Source organism: Erithacus rubecula (genome assembly GCF_903797595.1).
Source record: "Erithacus rubecula genome assembly, chromosome: 4".
Classification (NCBI taxonomy): Eukaryota; Metazoa; Chordata; class Aves; order Passeriformes; family Muscicapidae; genus Erithacus; species Erithacus rubecula.
Window position 1 is genome coordinate 13508089 of NC_136686.1, and position 27683 is coordinate 13535771.

The 27683-nt window shown below is 38.9% G+C and overlaps 1 protein-coding gene across 4 annotated transcripts in view; it reads left to right on the forward strand.

Moving 5' to 3' along the window:
• Positions 1-27683, forward strand: part of DGKI (diacylglycerol kinase iota) — a 198815-nt gene that overhangs the window by 55466 nt on the left and 115666 nt on the right. For all 4 annotated transcript variants that reach the window (XM_079305072.1, XM_079305073.1, XM_079305075.1 and 1 more), the window contains exon 2: positions 19601-19709. In XM_079305072.1, coding sequence (XP_079161198.1) covers positions 19601-19709 — 109 coding nt within the window. The remainder of the gene's footprint in view (positions 1-19600; positions 19710-27683) is intronic.

The following is a 27683-nucleotide window of genomic DNA, read 5'->3' on the forward strand; positions in this document are numbered from 1 at the left end:
CCTTGACACTTCAGCACCTGTGTAGTGTGTGATGTCTCTTTGGCCTTTGGGTGGGCACTATGCAAACTGGACTGACACATTCTTCACTGAATCCTTTCAAGGCTCCAGTTCTGCTCAGTGAAAAAATGATGGTGTTTGCAGTTAGGACAAATGGAGAGTCAGGATGCTTTGGCACAAAGGAATGAAGAAACAGACATATCTTAAGTCATCTGTGGTTCAGATCTGCCAGGCTGAAATCCTCAGCACAGCAAGGGCTACTGTTAGCAGTGGTGAGGGATGCAATGAGTATCTGGAGGAAACATGACTGCTCTTGTCTTGGCCATGGAAAAGATGAAACCTGGACAGTCATTTCACACCTCTGTTTCCTTTCCTCTTGCCATTAGACCAATAGCTCATAACAGTAGGGTTTGTCATTCATGGCACACATTCCTAGCTCAGTAAAGCTTTGGTGTTTGCGGTCAGCTCATGCTGTAATTGTGATAGCACCCAACACAGCAATCCAGTGATCCTTTCCAGTCATCAGCATACAGCCATGTGTGGCAGGGTTAAATAAAACTGAGATCCAGACACATTGCAAGGGGGCTGGAGCACAGCAACACATTTTGAGTGTTACTTTTATTGAAACTGCCCTTTCTTTCTCTTACTCCTCCTCTTCCTCCCTCAGATGGTGATGACATTGATTTATTTGTCTTGCTTCTATAGTTAGCAAACATGATTACTGAGCCAAATTAAAAATAAATCAGCAACCCTTCTCTGTTCTAACACTGTGAGAGCTGTTTCTGCTGAAGCTTTGCATTGCAGAAAGGGTATCAAATCCTACCCCTAACTGGGGAGGTTGTGCTCCAGATTGACACTCTCTGGAGTAACTGGCAATTTCTGTCCTCTTTCTGTCTTGTGTTGACTTCAGGCATATGATCATTAATGTCACCTTGGTTAAAGATTGAAGTCCCATTTCCATTGAAACATGGGGAAATGCCTTTCGAGTTTTAAAGGTCCTTTATTTATTTGGTAGCATTTTCACCTCCTGTTTAAGCATTTAAAACAAAGAAGTCTACAGTGCTGAAGTCTTTTAAGAGACTTAGAGTTAAATGAGGGGGGCAATTATAAAAATTACATTTAATTTTGTTCTGCTCTGTACTTCTGTTTAAATACATCAGCTGGTGAAAAATCAACCTAGATAGCCTGAAATCAATGAAACTAGACTAATTCACTACAGCCAGGACTTTGTCCCAGAGCCTGTAGATGTGGATTAGGTTCCTAAGGGAAGCTATGGGACTTTCATTGCCTGAAATTCAAATCCAGAAAATATAACAAGTATGAAGATTTTTAATTCTTCCTCAATTCTATTAATATTCTATTACTATATTCTATATTAATAAGGTGATAAAAAACATTCCTTTGAATTTATTATTATGCTCATGGATTTCCTGATACAAGGTATATTTATGTCTAAATGACTTACTTTTTGCATGGCTTAGGAAAGGAAACCAGTACTGTGCAGATATTTTGTGTTTTAATGGGTACATGTTGTTTCCTATTTAGTATGAGATGCATGATAAGCATGATATTGCATTGACTATTTAAATAGAATTCAAATGCTGTGAATTGTCCACCTTGTTTTTTTTTTATTATAAGTTATTTGTAATATATTACTGTAAAGACTAATAAAATACTTTATAAGATACTTGGTGCCATGAACAGTGCATGGAAAGATGGAATGCACAAAAGGCAAAGTAAAGAATATGTTTAAAAAGGCTTAACTGCTGGCATGGGAAATCAGAGTCTTTAACACAGTTACTGAAGCTGAGGGATAAAATACCTGTCCAGGCAATGTTGATGTTAGGGTTATTGTATTAGATGAAACCTGGTTCAACCAAATATTTTTAACATTATACATCCCGTTGTTTCACCTTACAAATCACCAAATTTTTTCCACATATGAATCAGATCCCTGTTCTGATATTAGAAAAAGTTTTCTTTCTTTCACCAGTTGAATAGAAACTATTCCAGTTTATTCTGCATCTGAACTTTGTTTTTTTCTGATAACCTTCAGAAAGCTCTGCAATAGCAGATGTTAAAACCTGCTTGGAATAATAACAACTACATGTACGTGTCTCTTGACCGATTGCCAAGGGAGCAGTGCAGATAGTCAGACTTAAAAGTAACAAGATACCTGGGTGATATATTTGTCTATAAGTAGTAAAGTGAGAACACAGAGGAGCTTTGAATTCAGCAATGGCCTTAATTTTTGTTGCCATCTGTCCTGGTTTGAAGGACAGGTGTCTACCAATAACAGCAGAAGCTCCTCTTTGAAATAGAAAATGTAAGCCCTCTCCCTCCCGAGTATTATAATTTTTGAATCAGGGACTCTCAGGCAGATGTAGTGGGTTAGGAATAACAGCTCTTTACTAATGTATCTAACCGGACAAACAGAAACAACAGCAGCTATGAAAATTAACAACCAAACAGAACAAGTAACTCAGTTCCAGCCCTTTCTTCAGCTGCAGAAAGAGTAAGTAAGAGAACAAACCCCAACCCTCAACACCATCTGATTCTGCCTCTGTTATTACATAGCCCTGGAAAAGTTATGTTTTGCCTTTCTGAACCTTGCTGGTAAAGGGAGGTAACATAATTTCACTTTGAGCTCCCTGAATGTAGGACATCACATATGGAACAGAACCAGAGGTGTCAAGTGTATTTGCATTTACTTCAGCGTCAGGCAGCTCTTAAAAATTATGAGAAGATGTAGGAGTGTGTAGGTGTCTGGGGGAAATGTTCCATCTGGGATAGTAGCATCAGACTTGTCACTTGGTCTTCTGTGCAACAGAGGAAATTCCTAAAAGTAGGGATTGCAGGGAAAGGCTCAGGGCACCTGAAACTGAAATCTTACTTCTGGGCAACCTACTTTTTCTGCAAGTTTCTCATTAGTTTGGTTCCTTCTGTATAGACTCTGGCCTCAATTTCTTTAGAGTGTCTCCCTGCCAGATGAAATTAAGGGAAAAGACAAGGTTGGCGAGCTATATGACTAGGCATGATACATTCAATAGTAAGCTAATTTTCAGTGGGCTCTTTGAAGACTGGAATGTTAGTAAGACAGATGAAGTGCATGAGTGTAGAATAAGTCTTCTCCCTTCTCCAGAGCAATATTTCTCAGTAAGCAATTGTTAGTGCTTTCCCTTCTCATCTGAATTTCAAGCCAGTGACGATGGATACACTAAAGTTAACATGATCTCAGAACAAGGTCTTGTACAGATTAGAAGATTAAAACACTGAGCTAAATTTAGGATGCAGTCATTTGGATGAGATATGATGGCAAATGCCTTTTATTTGTTTTAAAAGAAGAAAATCCAGTCCTCAGCATCTGTTGGAAATATTAGCTGCTCTGATCAAAACTGAGATCCAGAGCTCTGGATCTGGGAAAAAAAAGAATATCTGAGGAAGATATATCTTTTGGTTTATATCTACAAAATGCTGGTTTATTCCCTGTTTCATAATGCATTTTAGAATCTGCAATATGAAGGACTCTGTAGAATGAAATTTCACTTTTTTTTTTTTTTTTTGCTTACGAGTTTAAAATGAGGTTACAAGTAAACTGTTATTTTAGGAAATGGTATATTTTGGCATTACAAATGAACTCACAAGATATAATAAATAGCTTCTCTCAAGTCCAAATTGCTCTTTGTTTTTCTGCTGCTGCTTCTGTAAAAGCTCCTGAAACATTTTATTGATGAGGTAATGCACTCTTGTGCATGTAGTAGTTCTGTAATTCCAGCAGAGGTTTCTGGTGACATGCTAGACCACAAGAACAAAGCTCAAGTTTATTGTGCTCCTCCAGATGGAATTACCATCTTCATGCAGCATCCCTCAAGTTTGGAAATCTGAATCCTGATTTGTGAAGAAAATTTGGCTTGCAGTATTGCTGCTACCAGCAATGTTGTTTTAAGGCCTACCCAAAATGAGAAGTTGCTCAAATAACTGTGTAGGTATTCATCTTCATCTCTTGTACCCTTTAATTAACAGTGCATTTTCAACAATGTCAAACTAATGTAATTGGCATTTGAATCATGACCCTTTTAAAACCAAAATTGCTGCATCAGTTTCTCTGCAAATTCAGACAGTTTTTCTGCATTACGGATGGGCTGTGGTTTCAATATTGCCTTTTGCAATCAGATGTCTTAAAATACAAAGCACTCACAATAACAAAATAAATGGACTTTCTGGAGGACCTATAAAAATCTTAGATGGTGTTCACTGCACTGTACATCTTGCAATTTTTATTATTTACGCAATTTACTGTTACTTAGTTTTTCTTGGAGCGCTGGTAATTGGGTAGTTTGCACTTGATTTACATACTGGTGTGAAGGAGCAGCTTCAGAACACAGTGTCTCCTGTAGGCACTCCCTTAGCAGGTTTTTCAGTTTATTGTAGCGTGAGGGGCACAGACTTGGTCCCAATTGCAATAAAATATTATTAAGTGTAAGTAATTTTCACGCTCTTATTTGGACTAGTAAGAATTAAGTAGTCTAAAATTCAAGTTGAAGCATTTGATGTGAGATATAGCATTTTATTAACACCCACCATACAAAGAAGTTGTATGCTTCTGTGCCTCCCAGCAGCAATGGGAATTGGAGGTTTTTTCTTGTTCTTTTTAATTTTTCCTGACAATGCCTAATTTTTTTTTCACTCAATTTTTGCTTGATGTTACTTATAAATAATTGATTTAATATCATACGGCTAGTTTGTTAAGAGCTAATTTGGGGATATTATCTCAAGTGATCCAAAGTGGTATTACTTCACTGGAGTCAGAGTTGCACCATATTTGCCAGCTGGGGATGAGGGCTCTTGATCCCAGCAAGGCAGCTACTGGTCTCTACATGTTCAGAAGTAGTCATCCCTACTCAGTTCAAAGAACAGACAATATATTGAAAAAAAGCTGGGGCTAAAAAACAGCAAGAGTATATCACTTTTTTTATCTTTTTATTTTTTAAATTTTTATTTCTGACTGTTTTGTTTTTCCACAGAAGAGATTTATTTTTCTTTCTTTTTTGTTGCCCAGGACTTTATCTGTGCAAGAGCTTTAGTGCAGTATTTGTTAGAGAAGTTACCTGCCTGTATTTGGAATGCTCTTACTGAATAGTCGCAGTTGCCTCCCTGGCAGATTTTTCTCAGTAGGAACTTTTCACAACTTTTCAGTATCAATTCATGGCTTGAAATCCTGAATGTTGCTGCAGGGAAGAAACATCATCTGTGGAGTTGTCAAGATAATCTGCTAGGGGACAACTAGCAAGGGTGGGTTTTGTGGTCATACTAACTTCACCAGTTAGGTACTTTTTGCAAGACTTGGGAGCAGAACTCTTCCCTGCTGCTCATGTAGATGTGTCAGGATGTGAACTCTGGCCTGCTATCAGGATGAGATGATTATGTTCATTTTTAGAGCAGCAAAAGCAGTCCAAAAAGTATATTTTAATCCTAGGTTGAGCAGAAAATGGTCATGCTCCCCTTAAAATTTCAGGATTTCTCTGTTTTTTGCTATGAGCCTTTTATTTATGTTCTCTCTTCTTCTTAACTATATTCATTCTGTCCTTTTGCTCTGGTAAAATGGAAGGAATGAAGCTGGAGCAGGCTGATGTTGGGATGGGAGTGTGCAACTTCCTTCATGTCCTCCCCCATGAGAGACTCATGCTGTGGGCCAGGTCCCCAAGCAAGTTGGTTGGTTTGGCCAAGCTGTGCTTTCCCTCCTGCCAAGGAATATCACTAGAAAGAGGGCAATGATGCCATTTGAGATATCCTTCTCAAAATATTTATTCTCTCACTTTTCTTCACTGCCCATTAGTATTTTGTTGAAGTTTTTATTGAGGGGATACACGATGTAGTTTCAGGGGAGAATTTATATTCCCTCTAAAATGGATGTAGTACTAAAATCAGAATAACACCCAGTGATTCAGTCCTTTTTTGAGTGCTGGGAAAGTGCTGGGGAAGAACCATAAGTAACCTGGTCCTGCACTTGGGTGATTTTTATATCTATATTGTGATCCCATCAGATCAGATGATCTAAGGTAGTTTGGATTTCCATGCTAAGAAAAAGTCAGGTTTCATCTCATATGTGTGCAGTGAGCTTCTAAAGGGTATCCTGGCTTGGCTATTTGATATCTGCCAGACAAAAGGCAGCTGGGATATTGTTACACCTTTTATAGAACAATGGTCATTTTGTGGTTGAGGTGTGATTTCATCCAACAGATGGTTGCTATCTAAAGAAGCAGTTTCTGTTGATGCAGAAGTAAAATATGTGGCAGAAAAGTAAATTCCTGCATTTCTGTACCTTACTTTGCTTGGTGGGGCTAATGTAATGAAACAAGTAAATTGCTATTTAGTTTTAGTTCACCAGGGTTGGATTTTCTTTCTTTTAATAGTGCTGTATTTCGAGACACTGCCATTTCAAGGCATGATGAGCAGTTCCCTCTAGGCGATTTTTAATCCAGATTTGATTCTACCTGAAACCAGAACAATTTAAGGACTATTTAGTTTTGTGCCAATGTAAAATGATTCAACACCCCTACACAGGTCACATCTTAGGGGACATGTAGTTTTATCCTGTGCAAGAGGACTAAGACACCTAGATCCATGGCTCCCTTCTTGAAAAACCCCAAGAAAATACAAGGTTGGAGTTGGACTGAATCTGGTGATTGGCCTGTCTTCTCAGTGCTACAAGTGTTACTCCAGGATAAAAGTGGCTGGGATGGTTGTATAGTCGATACTTTTTGCTCTGGTAGTTTTGTGGTAAAGGATTTTAATTTCCTGTGCTGTCAGTTATCTTCATTTCTTAATGCTCAATGATTGAAAGGAGTCTCAGATACTGGTCTTGTTCTTTTATAATAAAACCAGTACATAAACAGGTAGTATTTTCTCTCTATTGTGGTCTTATCAGTGAGTTAACTTCAAATAAGTATTTTGACCTCAGTGACTAAATAATACACCAACACAAGAGTTAAGAGTGTGGCATTACAAATCCCTGTTTTGCACTCAGAATCTTTTCAAATTGAAATAATGTCCAAATAATGGGATATGTCCCCTTGTAATATTGGTGTCCAGATCTCTTCCAGGCCAAGGTAGGCAGGTCATTTTGTCAGAGGATTTATCCAGCCCTGAAGGAATACCAGCAATTTACTGTGTCCTTTTCTGAAGCTATATAGGCACAAGAGTAGCAACACCCAGGATTACTGCAGCCAAAAAGAAATTATAAGAAAAATAAGGTTCCTTCCTCCCTGCTGTTTGCTTGTTATATGCATTTGACAGTGCTTTGTATTGTGGAGGTTATTTTAGCCTGCTTGTATGCAACTGATGAGTCAACAGGGAGGAAGCAGAACCACATAAGTATAATTTAACAGAGTTTAGATGAAAAAATAAAAGGGCAGATTATGAGAAAAATGAAAATTTCTTAAATTGGTTCCAAAAGAAAAGAAATGCAACCCAAACTCCAGTTATACCATTTTTTAAACTAGATCTACAGAGCTGGTAACGAAAGTTAAAGAGCTCCACTTTCATCTCAGCCATGATGATCACTGCTCTAGATGATGTACTGCTTGCACTTTTCTGCCTCAATGTCTCCCTGAAAGTTTCCCTATTCCAAGACTGAGACCTAGGCTCAACCCTGTGATAGCTGTCCCTTGGGGTTGGGGTGAAATGCAATAATCTCACTCTCACACTGAGAGTGCCTCAGTGTCTTTCTGCAGCCCAATTCAGTGTCTGCTGCATGGTGAAGGGAGAAGGCTTTCATTGTGATTCTGGTGAGATTTGGAACAATGAATGACAACAGGCAACGTTGTTGTCTTGATCTGATGTGAAACCTGGTGTGATTTCTCCTTCAGGCAGAAATGTTAAGTTTGCTACACAAAGTCTTCTTTAAAAATAAAAAAAAAAGGTTACATGCAATTCCAAAGTTGATTACCAAGAATAAGCTAATCATTAAGTATTTTTGGTAGATAATTCATGTTTATTTGGAGCTAAACAGCTGGATAAGTACATCATGCAGTGAGTGAGCACTGGCTCATGGGTTGGGCAAAATGGTTGCTGTCAATGGGGTGACATTAGGTGGAGATTGTCACCAGTGGGGTTGCACAAGGCTCAGTCTTAGGCTCTTCAACATCTTCATAAACTACTTGGATGCAGAACTCAAAGGGATACTGGACAAGTTTGCAGATGATACAATCTGGGAAGATCTTGAAGGCAGGAATGCCCTGCAGAGAGACCTTAACAATTAGGGGACTGGGAATCACCCATTGGGTGATGTTCACCCAGTGACCATGTGAAGTTCAACAAGGGGATGCCAGATTCTGCACCTGGGACAAGGGAGCCCTGGGTGTACAGACAGACTGGGAAATGGCAGGCTGGGAAGCAGTGCCACCGAAAGGGACCTGGGGGTCCTGGTGCATGGCAGGTTGAAGATGAGCCAGCAGTGGCCTGGCAGCCAGGAGGGACATTCCTGTCCTGGGGCATCAGGCACAGCATCGCTAACCGGGCAAGGGAGGGGATTGTCCTGCTCTGCTCTGAGCTGGGGCAGCCTCACCTCCAGGGCTGGGGACAGCTCTGGGCACCACAATAAAAAAGACATTGAGCTGTTAGAGAGAGTCTAAGGAGAGAACAAAGGTGAGGGGCCTTGAGGGGAAGCTGTAGGAGGAGTGGCTGAGGGCACTTGGTCTGTTCAGCCTGGAGGAGACCAGGGGAGACCTCACTGCAGTCACAACTCCTCACGGGGGGAAGAGGAGGGGCAGGACACTGATCTCTGCTCTGTGGCAGTGACAGCACCCAGGGGAATGGCCTGAAGTTGCAATCAGGGGAGATGTAGGTTAATACTAGTAAATAGTTCTTCACCCAGAGAGTGGGTAGGTACTAGAACAGGGTCCTCCAGGCAGTGGTCACAGCACCAAGCCTGACAGAGCTCCAAAGAAGCATTTGGGCAATGCTCTCAGCACAGGAGCTGATTCTCAGGGTGCTCTGTGCAGGGCCAGAAAGCTGGACTTGATCCTGATGGGTCCCTTCCAACTCACTATATTCTGTGATTCTGTGAGTGGGAATTAATTTTTTTATAAACACACTGGGCATTCTGAGGTTAGAGCAGGACTTGAGTCAGATTCTCTTCCAGTTTTAAGCTGTTTCCTAAGTTTTTCTTCTTTCTGTGGCTGAAGGGAGAGAGGGAATCTTGTCAGGAGGCACTTTTTCCTCATTCTGTATGGCATACCGTTGTATCTGATGAGGAGAGGGGAAGGTGGTGCTTTATTGTGTTTTCTACACACATCCTTCATTCCTGTTTAAGTTTTTTTTGATGAAACTTTATCCCTAAGCCTCTGTTCTTTGATCCTAAAACTTGTTAAAAGCAATCAAACCTTTTGATTAGAATCTGAGCTTTGGATGGGGTCCTGCAGGGATAGGCTTTCTACACAGACTTGTTGGTGAACTGATGCTTTTTCTTTCCATGTGCCATTCACTTACTGCAGTAAATTCTCTTTCTCCGCCTTCTGCTGAGACTCTTTCATTTGCCTTAACCAGAGGGAAGTGAAAGTGGTGGGCACACATCTGCTTCCTTGGGATGGGTGCATATAAACTATGCCAGAGGGAAAGGAAGAAAGTTGGGAATGGTATGGACAGGATGAGGTTCTTGGAGCATTGTGCTTGTCCCACCTGGCAGCTCCCAGCCCCTTGAGGCATTAGCAGCCTCTTATCCCAGGTGCTCAAAACAAATTTTTAAAAGTACTGCATTAGATGCATGCCATAAAACCTGGTAGTCCTTTGTGGTGAGGAATGACAAGAAAGAGACACTTGTTGAATTTTTTTCAGTTTTCATATCTCATAGGATCCTGGGGAGGCAAAGTGGGGGAAAAACCCCTTATCTTATCTCAGTTATTGGACTTCCTTCCTTAGAGAGAAAATAGAATTTATTTGGTTAGTCAATGGTAGTTGTATATTTTTATCTGTCTTTCTCGAGTTGGGTTCTAATGACAAGCAAATGTAGGATTTTCCCCCCCCCTCTTTTATTTTCTAGTTATCTCCTTTTTCTTTTTTTTCTTTTTTTTTTTCCTCTGATAGACTGTGCAGGCAGAGCCTGAACTCCCTTGACTCTCTAGATGGTTCTTGGAGTGTGGAAGTCTAACTTGCTTTTTAGAAGAGAGATTTCTCTGTCCTATATACTTGCAAAATCTTTCGTTAGAAAAAAAACTGGTGTTTTGTGGATTGTTTTAAGCATGCTTTTGTTATTTCCTTGAGTCCTAGGTATGTATATATCTGTTAGGAAGAAAATTTGATTCTTCTATCAATACTTGGTAATAAAACTTGTTCTGGAATCTCCTGTAATATTCCTTTTTTCTTAAATCCACAGTCTATAAACTGTGGTATGATTTTTTCTTTTGTCTAGTAAGTATGAATCTCCATTAACTTTTCAATGTTTCTTTGCATACTCGGAAATGGAAGATTTTTATTTTTATCCCCTCTGGGACCCTTGCATGCTAAATGAAGGCTTATAATGGGGAAAATATGGAAATGGACAATCACCATTTTTGGTGTTTCCATTTTCAAGGAAAAGACACTGCCCAAAGAAAAAAGAACACTTAATGATTCAGGGGCATGGAAAGGTTCAAAAAATCCATATTTGAAATAACTGTCTGATGCCTACAGTGCAAACTGCAAGGCAAACACTGGATTTGCAGAAAAGAAGAAAAGCATAGTAGTTTATTATATAGTTTATGTGAGGCTCTATAGTCCTTGAAACATAATGACATTTCAGCTTGTGTAAATAGCTTATGCCAATGAGACATCCTGGTCTGACATAGAAATTACCTTAAATTGAGTTATTTTAGAAAGCATGTGCTAGCATCTGAGTGGCAAGAAAAAATTTCCAAGACTAATGTTAAAATGCTGCTCTAAATTCCTCCCTTCCTCCCTGTCTTGTTTTGTTTTCTTTTTCCTTATCTTCCAGATCAAATGAATGTTAATTGATGCCACAAGAAGTACCCCAAAAAAAGAGCTTAAATTTTTTTTTTTAAATCTGGTTGGCAGACAGATAACGTAGAATATCTGCACTGGTGTTTTTTTTATTATTTTTTTTTTTTTTAAATATTATTTTAGAAAAAATCACAATTATACCATAGTTATGTCCATCTAATTTGCTGTCACCACTGTTTCTCTATACTTGAACTACAGAATGTAGGTCCTGCATATCCCATGATTTTTGTCTGGATGAAATGTATAAAAATGACTCCCATTCAGACTTTTGTTTTCTGAAATACTATAAAAGCAAATCAATCATCTTTAATGCTAATGTCCAGTCTGTGATGCAGCTGGAAATAATTTATGCTTGGAGCTCCCTAGAGCATTTCTTGTTGTTTTCTTGGAAAGACAGTGATTAAATGTTATCATCTTGCTTACTTGATTGATTCCAGAATCTTTGAAATGGGAGATTCTAACTCCCCATGCACATCTCTGCCCTACATAAACTCACTCAAAGGATTTTGATCCAAAGTTTTAAAGATTTCTGGATCAAAACATTCAGGTACCTTTTATTCTGTAGAAGGATTGTATAAAATCATTGGTTGTCAGTTCAACTTTAACACTTTGGATGAAATGTGAAAATCCTAATAATGTAAATTTAAGGAAGATTGTACAGGGGCATGCATATTGGATGGAAATCACAAAAAAAAATTAATTATGAAAAGAGTGGAGATCTAGCATAGCTTCTCAATAGGAATAAGAGAGAAGGTACAACCGGGCTTGATTTGAAATGGGTCTTTGTGAATTCCAACATATGATAACTTTGCCTGAAATACAGTTGACTGGATTTCATGACCTAAAAGGTCTTTTCCAGATCTGATATTAATAGCTTTAAAAGCTAAAGGCTAGAAAAAATTTAAATGCTTTTCTGAAACAAATTTGTTTTGACTGAAGCCAAAACAAAGCAAAATAAATTACTTCAAGAAAGCTTTCATGGATTTTTTTTTTATCCCCAGCTTTCCTAGGCTCCTTTGTTAGTCCCTTTCTCAGTAAATTACAGGGATAGAGAATACTCCTGATCTTTATTGTATCACCAAATGTATCACTTTTTTTCCTTTCTTCCTCATAACACTAAACATTGACATTTCGTTACTACAAGGAGGCCTCCGAAGCCTGTCACTTTTTGTGGCAAGAGAAACTACTGTATTTGTTCATATTTTTCAGAAATTTTAAACAAAATATTGGGAGAAATCCTGTTGGTCCTAAAATTAGTTGCCTTGTACCTTCCTGTTTTATCTCATTTGCTAAGAAATCTAGAGAATAAACTAAGAGTAAGGCCAAAAAAACCCTAAAGTGAGCAAAAGGAAAAATGGGTGCTTACCATTGATATAGGGAAATCTGAGCCCTGATAGGAGCTCAGAGAGAATTCTGCATGCCTTTGCTTTTCTGTATAATTATCTTATTATTATCTAAGTTTTGGATCTAAGCCATTTTCAGTTTCCATATTGCAGATGAGGATGTTATAGTTTCCAGGGGAATTAGCTGGATCCAGGGCTGGCCAATGAAGGCATGCAGGACAAAGTCACCCTGATTTTAGGTAATAGAGACTCTGAAGTGACTTACAGATCTGGGACAGGATATATTGGTCACCTTGATAGGACCTGATACAAAACTGTGTGCTTTCTCTGGCTTTCATCAAAATGTATTTTTGATGGAAGATAAGATTTAAGGGATTGAATAATTTAGCACAGTTCAGGATCAAATTGAAACCATAAATTGCTTTCCAAAAGGTAAGATTTTGTCCTTAATGTATGCCTACTGGTCAAGTGAAGCAGAGAAGAGAAAAAAAAATATATAATAGAAATCTTTAGCATTTGGACTTGCACTGTTTTGACACTAAATCAAGCTCCAAGTGTAACCACAGGGCAGTGATGATTTGCATGTCTGCCTTCAAGAAACTGCAAACATATTCATGCCACAACTTGTGAATGCCTGTTGCCACACAAAGACCTTTTTAATGAATTCATTTTATTCTTTTGATATAGGAAAGTAACCTGCCATTCTTGTACCCAGAACTTTGGGGGGCATACCTCAAGAATACCAAAAGATATTACTTCCTTTTTACAAATATCCCTCACGTACATAACACAGAAATGTCTGTGAACTGCAGTGTTGATGCAGAAAAACATCATCATGTGGTAGAGACCTTCCTCTGTTAACCTGGTCTAATTTTCTGCAGCTCATTTCTGCTTCTTTGCTTTGCCTCATGATTCTTTTGTTGGAAGGCTTGTTGGCTCTGTTTGATCTTGCACCTGCTCAATGCAAGCTGAATAAGTGTTTGATGTATATTCAAATGTTCCTACCAGAACTTACTAGAGAGTCGATGCGCTGTGTTGCAGGTCTGTGGTCGTGTTGGAGGTACTTGGGAAGATGGTTGTAGTGGAAATTTGTTTCACCTCTTCAGGACAGTCCTAGTGGACGTGAGTTGCCCCAGGTACAGGAGGGCTGGGCTTGAGGCTGAAGCAAAGCTGCATGGAGATGCAGTGTTTCATGGAGATGTGCCAGTTTCCATGCACCTATTTTTCAGACAGCTCTGTGTGGTGAGAGGTGGAGAGAGAGGTAGGAAAGGTTTGTTTGGGGTATTGGTGATGTGGATGTTGACTGGCTGGGAAATTACCCAAATCTTAGCTTTCCCATATGCTGGTTCACTGGGCAGCAAGGGGTGACAGATGCTTAGGAAAGCATTTCAAAGGTCTGTTTCTTTTAGTGCTAATTGAATTTCTTGCAATCAATGTTCACTACTGAGGGTGCTCGAGAGTGTTCTAGGCTGAGCTGCTCCTTGTGGGATGAACCTGAGGGAAAGAGGATGGTTGATGTAGGAGGCTTGTAACCACATGACAAAAGGGCCACTAACTAACTACTAAGGTTTGATTTTGCTAAGTATTCTGGTGGAATTCAAATAAGAAACTGCTGAGAGGGTTTTATAAATCCTCTGTTAAGTGATCTCTACTCCTAAAGGAGTGGGGTGGTCACATGGGTTCACAGAGTGCTGATGGGGAAACCCAGCAGCAAGTTTAATCAGAGAAACTGGTAAAGCTGCTGATAAGATGCAGGATTAGTAATGCACAGCTGAATGTGCTGTGCTGGAGGAGAGCCAGCACACTTCTCCCATACTGGAATGGGTGAATCTTGCCGAGGTTGCTGACAGAGGCATGAGGCCTGAGAACTGGGTGGTCTGGATAAGGAGAGCCCAGGCTTTCCAGAAAGCTTCAGTGGGGTAAGAAAAGCACCTTCTGATACAGAAACCAGGGGTGAATACATGATGTCCTTGTGCGTAAAAAACTGTGTAAGTGTGGACAGCAACTGGAAGCAAAATGAAAGGGGACAAAGCTTCCTGTTGCATTGCACAATTAGAATGGGCATCGTCTGATTGCAGAAATTTTTAGAAGGATGTCATGATGCTGAATGACTGAAGCAGATTGCAGTTGAAATGTGAGATCAGTGAAGGTAAAATAATGCATGTGCAGGATTAAAAAACTATCAAGTTTATGGACTTTATATTATCATTTAACACTCAGGAAAGAGATCTTTGGTTAATTATAGAGGGTAGTGCAGAAACCACTCTGATGCAGCCAGATGTTGAATATTTTTTTCTAGTTCTGACAATTGTACGTCAAAAAACCCCTGCAATTGTGCTATAGAACATTGATAAAGATAGAACAGATCCAAGATTAGCGGAAGTCTAAGTAGTCTAGGGTGCTTCCACTTGAGGTTGTGGTTATTTAAGGGATGTATCTATAGATTCATAAAGTCACAGAAGGCGTAGAGAGGCAATATGATACAGCAATTGAATTATCTGGCAGAATTTTAAAAACAGACTGAAGAAAGTACTTTACATAGCCCATAATTAAATTGTGGAGCTTATTACATAGCCTGCTGTGGAGACCAAGACTATAAATGGGTTCAGGGAAAGACCAACACATTCCTAGAGTAAAAAGCCATTACAGGCTATTAAGTAGAAAGGTCTGGAAGCAGCCTCCAGCTCAGGAAGTCCTTAAACTACTGATTACTGGAAACTGTGACTGGAGTATGTCAGGGGAAAGATCACCCAATTTGTGCCAGGGCTTCTCTAAACACCTGCTACTGGCTGCTATCAGGAATGGGTTGGTGCACCAGACAGGTTGTTTAATTTGGCTGAAGTTGGCACCTTTCATAGCAAATGCAAATAAATCTGGGAGTAAATGTTGCAGTGAAATAATCACTGCCAGTGGTCAGCTTAAAAACAAACAATACATCTAGGAGGCCAGCTGGGAACAGTAGTTTCAGGGTCCTGATGCAGTCAGCAGAGATGCATGGGGAAAACTTAAATAATGCCGTAGATTAGCCAGTATGTTTTATTCAAAACATCCATAAGCACCAATTGCTGGAGTGAAAACCTCCTCTAAATAAACTTAGGCACATATAATTTGTGCACACAGTATATAAGCGCTGTTTGGCCTGGTACAGGGTTTTTCTACCTCTAGTTGGCAAAGCTGAGGGCTGGCTGTATAGGGTTTATTCACATTGAACATTCAGAGAAATTCAGGGCTATTGAAACTTAAACATCATTATACAAATGATTGTCCCTTTCTGTGTAAATATCTAGGTTAACTTGGAAAAAAGACTTCCAAAACATCTTTCCTGGCAGATGTGCTAGCCATAGGATCTGTGGAAGCCAGTCTCTCTACATTTTTATATTTTCTCAACCTTGCAGCTGAGACTACCCTAATGTAATGCTCATATACAAAGGAGGATGAAAACCCCAGCCTTGGAAAGGTAGCAACTCCAACACCATGACAACTAAATTGACAGTCAAAGTTGTTAATCACGTGCAATAGTACTTGTTCTTTTTATTCAAAATGTTTTTTTTTCCCTAGCACTTCAATAGTTTGCATACTATTGACTAATTGTTGTGGTCTTTGAGGGTTCAGGTAAAACCATGCAGTCTAAAGAACTCACTGGAGGATATTTATATGCCTTCAGTGAAGGAAAGGGCTCAATAAAGCCCTTTAATAAACCCCAATAAACGGCTAGGATATAAGCTCACATCTCCCCTGATCAAATGTGTATCCTTTGGTCTGATAAGTAGGTTGAGTCTCTCCTGATTTTTCAGCAAAATGCAAATGTAATGCTTTTAAAAAATAAAAAAAGTCAGTTAGTGTACTTGAATGCTTTGAATGTCTGATTGCTTTTGGTTTTCAAGACAGTTGACTGCTCTGTTAAAGAATTTCCTTAGTGATATCAACCTTGGAATTAGTATCAGATATTTTTGTCTGTTTTATATTCGATGACATAGGCATTCATGTGGATGATGTTATTCCTGCTGAGCAGGGCCCCTGGGACATACTCCCCAAAACCAAAGAAATTCCTTAGAGCATGCCCCCCTCCCTTATCAAAACCTCTGTTATGTCATACGATCTCTATTGGTTCTTAAAGTTGTTAAGTGATTGGTTTTTTCTTACTTAGAATTTTAAGGTAATTGGATAGTTTGTAATTTGTAGTTTTTATTAGAAACTCAATCCTCTGACAAGCTATAAAACCCCCTTGTTGTATTATGTAATCGGGTTTTGTATGCGGACCCCTTCGAAGAAATAAACTGTCTTTGGAACTTCTGGAGCAAGGTCTCAGAGTCTTTTAGCTGGCTTTGGAACTGTAATGCATCAAGGACTTTTTGGAGCTATCCTGACTTGTAGCTGAAGGCTAAAAAACCCCATCTAGCCCGTTCAGTTACATACCCATGCTTGTTCTCAATGGTGGGGTGTTAGCTAAGTCAATAATAATATCTACTACAAATAAATGATTACTGGATGTGAAAAAGTACTTACCGAAATACAGCTCAAAATATTTCCTAGCTGTTGGTTACTACATCAGCAACTGGGCTGGTAGTGCCCATTTTAACAAAGTTGTGCTTTTCATAGTTTGAAAAGATTCACTTTTACTGTTTGTCTCTTATCAGAGAAACAGTGATTACTTCTATTGGAAAGGGTGTCTGTCAAGCCTGTGTTTTCATTCATGCACTCAGCATGGTGGAGATGAAATTTCTGGGAAAGATAACTAAAAGCCAATCATGTTACCTTACCATTGGAAAAGTGCCAGGTGGTGTAATTTATCAAAGCAATATGAGATATGATCACCTGGATACACTCAGCATTTGCTCTGTTATCAAATTTGTGCTACCTTTCCTTGCCCCCCATTTTCCCATCTCTTGTCTGTTTTATATTTATTAGGCGGCCATGTTTTTGCTCTTTAGCTTGGCTTCCTTCTTCGATGGGAAAGCCTTCTGCAGTGCATACAGTGTGTTTTGACATTCTGTCTTTCTTTCCTCTGAGAGAAAATTCTGATAAGAAATTGTGCAAAGTAGACATTTTTAGCTTGTTCCTGAGCCTAAGGGTCACTTCTGCCTGGCTCATGCAAATTTGCTACCCCTGAGATAATTTTAAGGCTTTTATGTTAAAACAGACCAGAAAAAAAAAAAAAAAAAACCAGAGGAAAAGGTCATTATTGTCATGCTTGTGTTTTGCATTCTTCTTAGACGAAGCCAAAAATCCAGCTCGGCGTGCAGAGGAAGGGCAGGCTGTTGGCACAAAACTGTGCCAGGTCTCCCCCAAAAAAGCTCATCAGCCTCTGCTTGCTCTGAAAGAAATGTGGGCCAAGTCTCAGGTTCTCCTGTGGGAGGCTTGCACATCTCTAATTCTGACTTGAGATAGTATCTGAAGCTTGGTGCTGAGACTTCTGCAAGCACTTATTACACATATTTGCCTTCCTCTGTTTTGACGACAGGCCTAAGTAGGTTTACTTTATCCCTGTCAGTGATGAAGAGTGGAAAAAGTGCTACTGCCCTATTTCCACCCCAACAAACTAACACATTATGAATGTCTGTTATGAAATAGACACAAGAATGTACTCTTGTGTTTAGGAAGCCTGAATGTCTTGATACCAAAGAGAGCATGGAAGGAGACTGCCAAATATTGGGAAGTTTTCTTGAAAAATATATTTAAAAATAATTGTTTTAGTTTCTTGTAGCTTATTTCTCTAAGGCCTTAATCCAGTTATTGAGATGTGTAGTATGTGTTGTACTTAAATATTTGGCATAAAGTCTTTCTTGCTAAATTGTTCCCTTCTGATACACTGCCTGATGGTAAAAGTGTTTTCCTTGGGCTTTTTCCCTTTTTTTGTCAATTTCAAAGTATTTTGGAAAAAAAACCCTTAATGTCAGTTTTGCCCAGTATAAAAAGAGGGCATTGGATGATCAGAGGCTGATGTTAATGTTCTGAGTTGTTCATGCTGGCCACAAGAGAGGGGATTTAAGAGATTTTGCTTCAGTTCACTCAGTTCTTCCAGAGATGCACTGTAAGCATCAAGGCTTCCAAACTCCTTTAATGCAGATATATATTTCAGGACAGTGAAAAGATTTATTAAGCATATGGCTGACCTGCATTGTCTCCACTGGTTCAGTTGACCTTTATTGCCTTGGGACAGTGGTAAGACTAGGAGATGCTATAAATAGCTGCAGCACTGTGGGAGCGGTATCACAAAAATGCATTTTACACAAACAGCCTGCCATTTTACTTTGTGGGGCATGGGTATTGGGCTTACAAAGGGAAATATCTCCCTGAGATTATTTTTGTCCTCTTCTGAATCACTGCAGCTGAAGCTGTGAGATTATTTTGGCCACTACTATCAGGTTCTAATACATACAATGCAATAATGTCAGGAAGCTGTAGGAAAGAGACTGTTTGGGTGCAAATGAGCTTTGCATTGGCAGTGTTCTGTACTTCTACCTGAAGGCTCACTGGTGGAGGCAGCTCTGCCAAGGCTGGGTGTCTGCAGGGAGACAGGCAGGGGGTGATATCCCCTCCATACTGGAGCCAGCTTCAGGAGTGTTTCTGGCCACCACCTATGAGTTCTGAGGAAGGTCACATTTCTGCCTCAAGAGCTGCAAAAATTACTTTGGATCAGAAAGATAGTACTTAAATAGAAGTGGAAAGAAGCTGTAATTCCTTGAGGGATCCTGATATGATCAAAGAAAGTAGCAGTTTGTGACTTCCCTTCCTGGTGACATCCTCATGTTCTGTTTTATGTAGTTGGATGCTGAATGGATGACTTTTTCCAGCCTATAAACTAAGTAAAAGCAAGTTTGATTCATTGTAAAAAAATTGTATTTTGTCTCTCCTATAAATGTTTTTTTTTTTAAATTTGATATGAATTGATTCAACAGATCTAGTTGTGTGTAAGGAATAGGTGTAATGAATGAGGACTCCGCTGACACTGGCAAACATAACCACAGATAGTCCACTGGATTTGGTATTTCAGCATAGTGCTAGATGAGTGACTGATCTCCATTAAAGAGTAATTTCCAGTGATCAGGTTGCTTTATTCTTTTCCTAAACAGCTTTAGCAGGAGATGGCATTCAAGCCTCATTTCACTGAAGCTGAAATGAAATGCATTGCTGCCTCTTCTGATTTCTGGAGAAGGCTGGGGAGGATGTTGGGTAATTATGTTGGAGAGATATATTCATTATGTACATACTCCATATATACACTCCATTTATTTGTGGTTTTTCTCTTTCTTTTCAATTTGCAGGAAAGCAATCTCCAGGTCAGGCCTCCAGCACTTGGCTCCTGTGCATTCCCTCAACATTCCAGTCACCAATGGACCTGTGAAGGAACCGAGAGCAGCCTTAGAGTGGACTGTAGGTGTTTGGTTTTTTGGCAGTTAATTTGAGCAGTATCTCTAGCTGGTGCTCTCTCCATCCTTAAATCAACATTAGACATCCTGTTGCTGTCAGAATTAGTGCTAGTCATTGGGAGTATGCTTCGATTATGAACTGAAGCACAAGGCAGAGACATGAAAACCTGTGGCGCCTCGTGCAAAACAGGACAGATTTTCCAGCTTGGCAGTTGTCTGGTAATGCTTTCCCTCCTCCTTCTTGACAAATTCTGCCATCAAAGGTTGATCTAATTTTATCAGAGCAGGGGTTTGTTCCTCTGTTTGATGGGCCAAAATTTAAGCTGAAGACACATGTTGAGTTGTCTGTATGTGTAGAATAGGTAGTTGAAATCTTTCGTCACAGTTCTTTGTAGGTATGATTAGATTTCTTCTGGGCCCAAGCTAGTGTGTCAACATGAAGAGCATGTTTCCACCACTTTCAGCTTGCTCTTTTATGTTCCTGGGCTGAATCACTCTAGGGTTGGCCAAAAGTTAAAGCAGACTGTTAAAGGCATTTTTCAAGTCTTTTAAAACAATCACCTCTCTAGGAAGAGGGTTCCAGGGCTTAGCCACCCTTTCTGTGTTTACTAATGGCAAGTCTGTACCTCTCCATGCACCTTCCATGTGGTTATGCACTGGCAAGAGCTAAAAAGATGAGTTATAAGCCAACAGGTCACACAAATGTCTCAAAACAAAGCATACATTAGATGTTACACTTGGCTATTGGTAAAGAGGTTGATACATTGCATTATCAAGGCACCAGCCACCCAAGCAGCTTTTAGTTGAAGATATCTTCTGTTTTGATGAATATGGCTTATACTTATCTTTGTTCTCTATACCAAAACAAATTTGAATTTTAGATTGCCTGCTCTTCTTGAACTCCAGGTGTTGTACTCAAAGTTTAAGGGATGAAATTTTGCAGACTGTATTGCAGGAAGTTGGATTAGATTCACTATGAGGGTCTACAGTTTGAAAGCTTGCATAGAATCCTCTTGCAATTGTTTTGGAGAATACCTTGTTCTTTCATTATAGAAAACTCATGTGCTTATTCAGCAAGGTAATAAAAATGCCTGTTTTGAGTCATCACTGCTGTTCAGTGGGAATCTGAAGGATCCTTCAGATCACAAAAGTGAAGGGTTAAGCACATTAGCTAAATTAAACACCTTTGAAAACCATACTTGAAAAAATCAGCAGCAACAATCCCTGCAAAAAACCCCTGAACCGCAAGTGCATCAACCACAGCTTGCCCTTACTCAGCTGATTGTCTGCTACTCTTTTACTGGGGTGATCCATGATCCCATGATGATTACTTCTTTTACCTCATGTTATCTCTTTACATAAATACAACAAGAGTTGCTGTAAGTTAGTAAATATTGATTAAATATTTTGGGTTTTAATTGTATGTGATATTTTCATAGTTTACTTCCATGCCTATGGTTTAGAGTTTTGATCAGTTCAACATTTTAGCAGATTACAGCCTGGTGTTGCTGCTTTACTTCACACTTTTATTGGAGAAGCAGGGGGAACTCTTTATCATGTGGGGAGAGGGACAGGATAGTGAATGTAGGCCATCTGTGGCTGCTAAGACACTGAACTGACCAGCTGTAGTAACTAGTAAAAGGGAGAAAGGTATTCCTCACATCTGAGATATGAGTTTGGAGTATGGTTTGAAGATGTGAGGATGTTGAAGTGGACCAAAGGGTTTTTAATATGTAGTGAATTTCAACAAAGAAAAAAATTTAAAATTAAAAAAAAATTAAAAAGTTCTAAATTAAGCCCAGGGGTGTATTTGGTAGAGTGAAAAGATATTTCAGTTGATGTGGGGGAGCTAGACAAGAAGTTTTTGTATTTAATCACTGGAAGGCAACATTGATCAGTGTGTGCTGCATCCTCGTACATCATCCTTCTCTTCAGTATTTCCGAGGGTGATTCTCCAAGGGCAAATGATGGGAGATCTTTCTCTGCTCTGTCACTTACCTTGTGAGTGAGCTTAGATGAGTTGTTTTGCCTCTGAATACATCAGCCTCTCTAGCTGTGAAACAGAGGTGATGATTCTCATGTCTCCTAAACTTTTTACATAAAACCTCTCAGTATTCTTTATTATTGTTGTTACTGCTGTCTCTCTTCCCTGAGGTTTCTTTTCCCTAACGTGCTTTAAAATGTCCAGTTTCACCACATTTGTTACAACTAATTCAAGATAACTTGTGGCTTTGCTATATGTTTTAAGGTTCTCTTTTCATACCAGGGCTGTACAGAATACAGTGTCTGGAGTAGGTGTTATAATAACCAGAGGGGAGTGCTGGGGATGCCTTACCAAAAAGGAATTTACCTAAATGGCTGCCTCTATGATATGTTATGCCTCTCCCTTTCTTCCACATGCCTTCATTTTAGACATCACTCCCAAGTGTTGAATAATTAATTAATTCTAGCCCAGATTCTCAAGTGGGTACAGACTGAGCCACCCAATACATTGCCTGTATATCTTTGAGGATCCAGGTCTTTGTGTATTTTTCCATTGCCATTTTCTACCAAGGATTATGACCATAAGCTTGTGCACAAAGTCCTCCTGTAATTTTCTTTTAATACTGCCTTCTAGCTCTTGCTTTCTGTGGTGCCTACAAAACTATTGACAGCCACTAGAACATCAGAGTGTTAAACATCCCCAAATAATTTTTTTCCATTGTGCATTTTTTTCTGTTAGTGCCCATTTCTTTCATTCTCCCATGACAACAAGACTGAATCTTTCCCCCATATCTTAAGAGGCATTTGAAGGTATTCAGCTTCCATTCTTGGAGGTCAATGAAAAAACTTGACTGATCCATGCTTTGTTCTCTGTGAATGCACAATTGGAGTTCTCTATGTACAAGCTGAGCGTTTTTTAGAGGTGAAATATTATAATTTATACTGTAAATTATGTGCATAAAAGATAAAGCCAGAATTTTTTTACATCTTAACAAGATGAAAAAAATATGTGTCAGAGTAGAAGTTGAAAAATGGCACATACCAATATGTCAAAGCAGGCTTAGGTCAGGATGATTGTACAAGATTCTGCCTGATTTTCTTCCCCAGAATAGGACACATAATGTGTTGACCAAGGGTGTGGAAAACCTGAATTGCTCAGTTTTGTTTGTTATTTTTTTTTAAAGCCTCCATTTTTGCTGGTGAGAGCTGCCTTCATCAGTCCCAGGTCACTGCTACCAGGTTCAGAAAGAAGGAAAACTAACTTTTGTGGAGGATGATCAGTTTAGGGAATACTTAGACTGAACATCCAGAAGTCCATGGGACCTGATGAGTTGCACATAAATGTGCTGAGTGAGCTGGCTGATATCCCTCTCTAGCACAGTCTGTTGTCTTTGAATGGTTGTGATAGTCAGAGGGTGCTCCTGAGGGCTACAATAAAACAAATGCCAATTCTGCCTTCAAGAAGGATGAGAAAGATCCAGGGAACTCCAGGCTAATCAGTCTTACCCTGACTTCTGGGAAGGCTATGGAGCAAATCTGGAGGTAATTTCCAAAAATATTAAGAATAAGAAGTGACTGAGAGTATTCAGCATTGATTTATTGAGGGGTAATAGGGAGTGGTGGCCATTGTGTTGACTTTTGCAAGTCTTTTCACACCATCTTCTAAAACATCCTTGTAGATAGATTGATTGGGGTATGGACTAGACAAATAGACATGAAGTGACCTGTACCAGTGAGGTGTTTAAAATTAGCGGATGTGTCTTTGAAATAAGTCTGTTGCATTGCATTCTGTGCCTTTTTGGCACTAGTCAGTAGTTCTGTCTGCTTACCTTCATGGACAGTAAGTGTTTGGAAGTGCCTAATGAGCTTGGATAATTAGTACATGTTTTAATAGAGTAGCACATATTTTACATATGATGAAACATTTCTGTCATTCGAGATGAATTTATTTCTTTTCCTCATGAATGATTTGTGTGCTGTATCATGAATTCCTAAAAGCTATACTAACTTTTACACTGAAGGATGGACTTCCCTTCCATTAGAGGGTCTTCATGGCTAAGTTCTGTAATTCAGAATTAAGTATAAATTGAAAAGAGATGTATGTTTTTATATGCTCTCATGAAAAAAGGAGAATCCCAGGGTACTTCATTACATTAAAAAGTTACATAAAAACATGAAGAGGTGATGGGAATTCTAATACAAATTAAATAGTGATGAGTGCATATTTAAAAACTGCTGAAATTTTGTGTTCAGTTGACACTTGAAGTGCTCTGTTCTGGATCAGTAGTTATACTTCGCTGCTTCTTTTTCATGAAGGTTTGAGATCTGATATTCTTTCCAGAGAGATCTAAAGAGAAAAGAAGTCTGTCATATTTCAAAATGGTGGCTATATCTTTGTATTTTACAAAGTGCTGTAGAGGAGGCAGTGATTTTGCAGAAGGTGACCATCTAGAAAACATGTATTTTTTCACATGGCTGAAGTGCAACTGTTATCAGCAACTGTTATCAGGAATATCTCAGATTCCCTATAAGAGCATAGGGAATCATCATCTCAGCTGATAGCATCTGAACACTGCTGCTCCATGAAGACAAATATTGTTATTCAGCTTCTGTATAGATGTGATCTCTCAACTGAAGATTATGGGGATCTCAAAAGGCAGTTGATGCAGAAATGTTGGAAAGCATGGTGGGGGAAAGGAAAAATGTATGCCTATGCTGTTTTATTTTGTTCTATGTCCATGTATTACATTTGCAATAATTAAAGAATACATGACCTCTACATGAAAAATATTCCCAAATCAAAATGTGCTGAGATGGAGTTAAAATTGAGAATATACATCAACAGAAAAATATTTGAGGCATTGCTTCCGTTTGCAACATGAGTAGTGTGAGCTCTGAAATTTTAGAGTTAAAGCTGAAACATAATCCAAACGTGACAGAGATATTTGGAAAAGAAACATCCAAGCAAATTTGTATCTGCTTAATAGTCATCTCATAAAGAAAAGGGCCAAAAGTAATAATTTTTGCTTACAAATATATTTAATTAAGTTTAGATTGATGACCACTATTTTTACACTAATCCTAAGTATCACCTACATGCATATTTGCAAGAAAATTCTCCTCTCTTGCTGGAGTGTTACCAAAGGGAAAATTTTCTTACTGATTCATTTTAGAGATTTTTCTTAAATAATTTTTTGTGTAATGTCAGTCATAGAGGGAATAGAAAAGAGTTCCATTCCTCCTGTTACAATTGGAGTTACAACTCTTTTGAACTAGAAGTTTGGGCTGACTGATTTATTTGTCTGAATAAGTACAGCTGCTTGACATGGCAAATTAAAACAGTCAGGTATATCTTTATTGGTTTTGAACCATGACTTCAGTCTGAAGAACAGTGAGATATGGGGATAATGGTGGGCATTGCTCTGTCATTTTCTGTGCTGGAGCACTCAAAAAAATCTAGCTGAATTAGTGAAATGTGCACAGCAACTCATGAACACATTACATGGTTCCCAACTCTTGGTCCTTGAATTCTTATTTCTCTTCCACTTCAGGGGGGATTGTATGTGGTATTTGTTTTGTGTGCAAGGAATGTTTGCTCTACTGAAATTATTTCGTTTGCTATTGAGGTGGTAATGGATCAGGAGCAATCAAAGGGAACATCTCCATCTGGGGGAACATATTGAGATTGTGTGTGTCCCCTGTGAGCCAGGCTGCCAGGAAGGCACTGCTGCCTCCGCTTCACTGAACAGGGGTTCTCTTTCTTCCCAGGTCACTGAAATCACACAATTGTGAAGGGAAGCTGGAGAGGAGAGAGATTTCACAGTTTTCTTTATTAGGCCATAGTCACTGTTATTTTATCTGCAATGATGGACAGTATCCATTTTCTACATAGCAAGTCAGAGCAAAACGTGTCAGCCCAAAGTGTGATTTGATGGGTCAGCTGAGGTGCCCTGATACTGAGCTGGCACCAGTCCCACTGAAGCCATCTTTAACCCACCAGTCTTTGTGTCAGACAGTTATGTGGTCACAGGGTGAGTCATTTTGTCTAGCTGATTTGGCAGATTAGATAGCTATTTTTTTCCTTTAGCTGAACTAATTTTATCCGTAGTTTTACAGCCACAGATTCAACATGAAGAAAATGGCAAGAGCATGAGACTGGCATCTATGTCTTCAGGGACAGAAAGGGAATAGCTACTCTAACTATTCCTTTAGAAGCCATTAAATCTTAAAGCCAACGTAAATACATCAAGTACAAAATAAACCAAACTGGCAAATTTCTTATGGAAAAAAAGTCTGTGTCAAAATATACAAGGGATGACAGAACCTTTATTGAGGTTTAACTTTATGTTTAACAGGATATCTTAGAGGTGATAGGAGCTTAGTCCAAGGACCTGTCTCAGCCTCTGTGTTGGGAGGTGATGAGTGCCCTTTTTTCCAGCATGCTGTGTAATATTCCCTGCAAATTTTAGACTAGAAAATACTGTTTTGTTGAAGTAAAAATGCTTCACAGAAATATACTGATTTTTGTCAAAGTTTTCTGGCTGAAGTGAATAAAAAATTTGTCTTACGAAAGGTCACAGCACTTCCTTTGACTATATCATCTTGATTTTCATAAGTGGCAAGAGAATGTCTCATCATATAAATGAAGAGCCCTGTAAAATTTAAAAATGAAGTTCAAATAATTCCCTTTGACCTTATTGGGACAAATTAATTGACAAAGAAAGATTTTTGAGGGAGGAAATTTCATCATTGGCATTCTTAGCTCTTTGTGCTGATTCAAGATGGAAGATTTTTCAAAACTCAATTTGCTGAAATTGAAATTGGGAGTTTTGACACACAGTGCTGCGAAATTCTCTGTGTCAGTAGGAGTCTGGAGGAGTGTCATTCATACCGGACCTGGTTATTTACATTTTTATTACTTCTCTGTGTTAGAACTCTGTAATAACATGAACTATGAAGATCATCCTTGTAGACTGCTAACCAGTTTTATTTACACGGTGATGTAAAGTTAGATATGTAAATCTCTGATACACTCTGAAACAATAGAGAATGAACAGTCTAAACTAGGTTAAGGAAATAGGCCACTTTATCTTTAGAAATCCTGATGGCAAGTTATGTGGACCTGGTCCAAATGAAGGGGTGGTTAATCTATTTTTTAATATATTTTTCATTCCTTGTTAAAAATTCTCTCCCAGGAATTGTGTGCTTTCTTATTTAGTTTTCAGAGCTGGTCTTACCAACTTTAATACCAAATCTTTAATAACCTACAAAATTTACCTCTGGGTTATAATGTTGAGTTTGCACTGTTTTGTCAGCAGAGAAGCTGCTCAGGTCAAGCACTCTTTGGTGAGCTCGTATCCTGCTGCTGAAGGGAAAACAGCTGCAATATAAAGACACACATGAGAGACAAAGTTTACAATCTGAATAATGTACCTGCTAAGAAAGGCTTGCTCAAGGTAGTGCAAGATATTAGAAATTATTTGCGTTATGAGAGTGTTGAAAATCCTCACCTAAACTATTGTACTCTGGGAATTGGAACATTTCTGATGAAGTTAAATGAGTTGACTATCCTTCAAAGAATTAAATATTTAAGACAGGTAGACCTCTCACCAGAAAGCAGTGTTGTCTTATCCTCTTGTTTTACTAAAGTGAACATTGTGGTTGTGGTAGGCACCATATGCAGTCTTGCATAGGTCCTGGCTGTTATGGGTGCACTCCAAAAAGCAAAGGATTTTGTTACTTCTGCTTTTCTGCTATGCCTAAGAAATCAGCATAGCAAGAGAAGCTATCTCATTTCATCACTTTGAAACTGACAGTGATATTTTAAATAAATTATTTTATCCATGATGGCTATTTCGGAGCATCCTGCTGTCGGATGCCATTTGTTTGGTGAGTGTCATTATTTGTCACTTCTGCAGTGTGGGAACTGAATGTCAGACTGTCAAAGCATTTTCTATCATGCTCTAATTCTGGCTGAACAGAATTTCTTTTTATT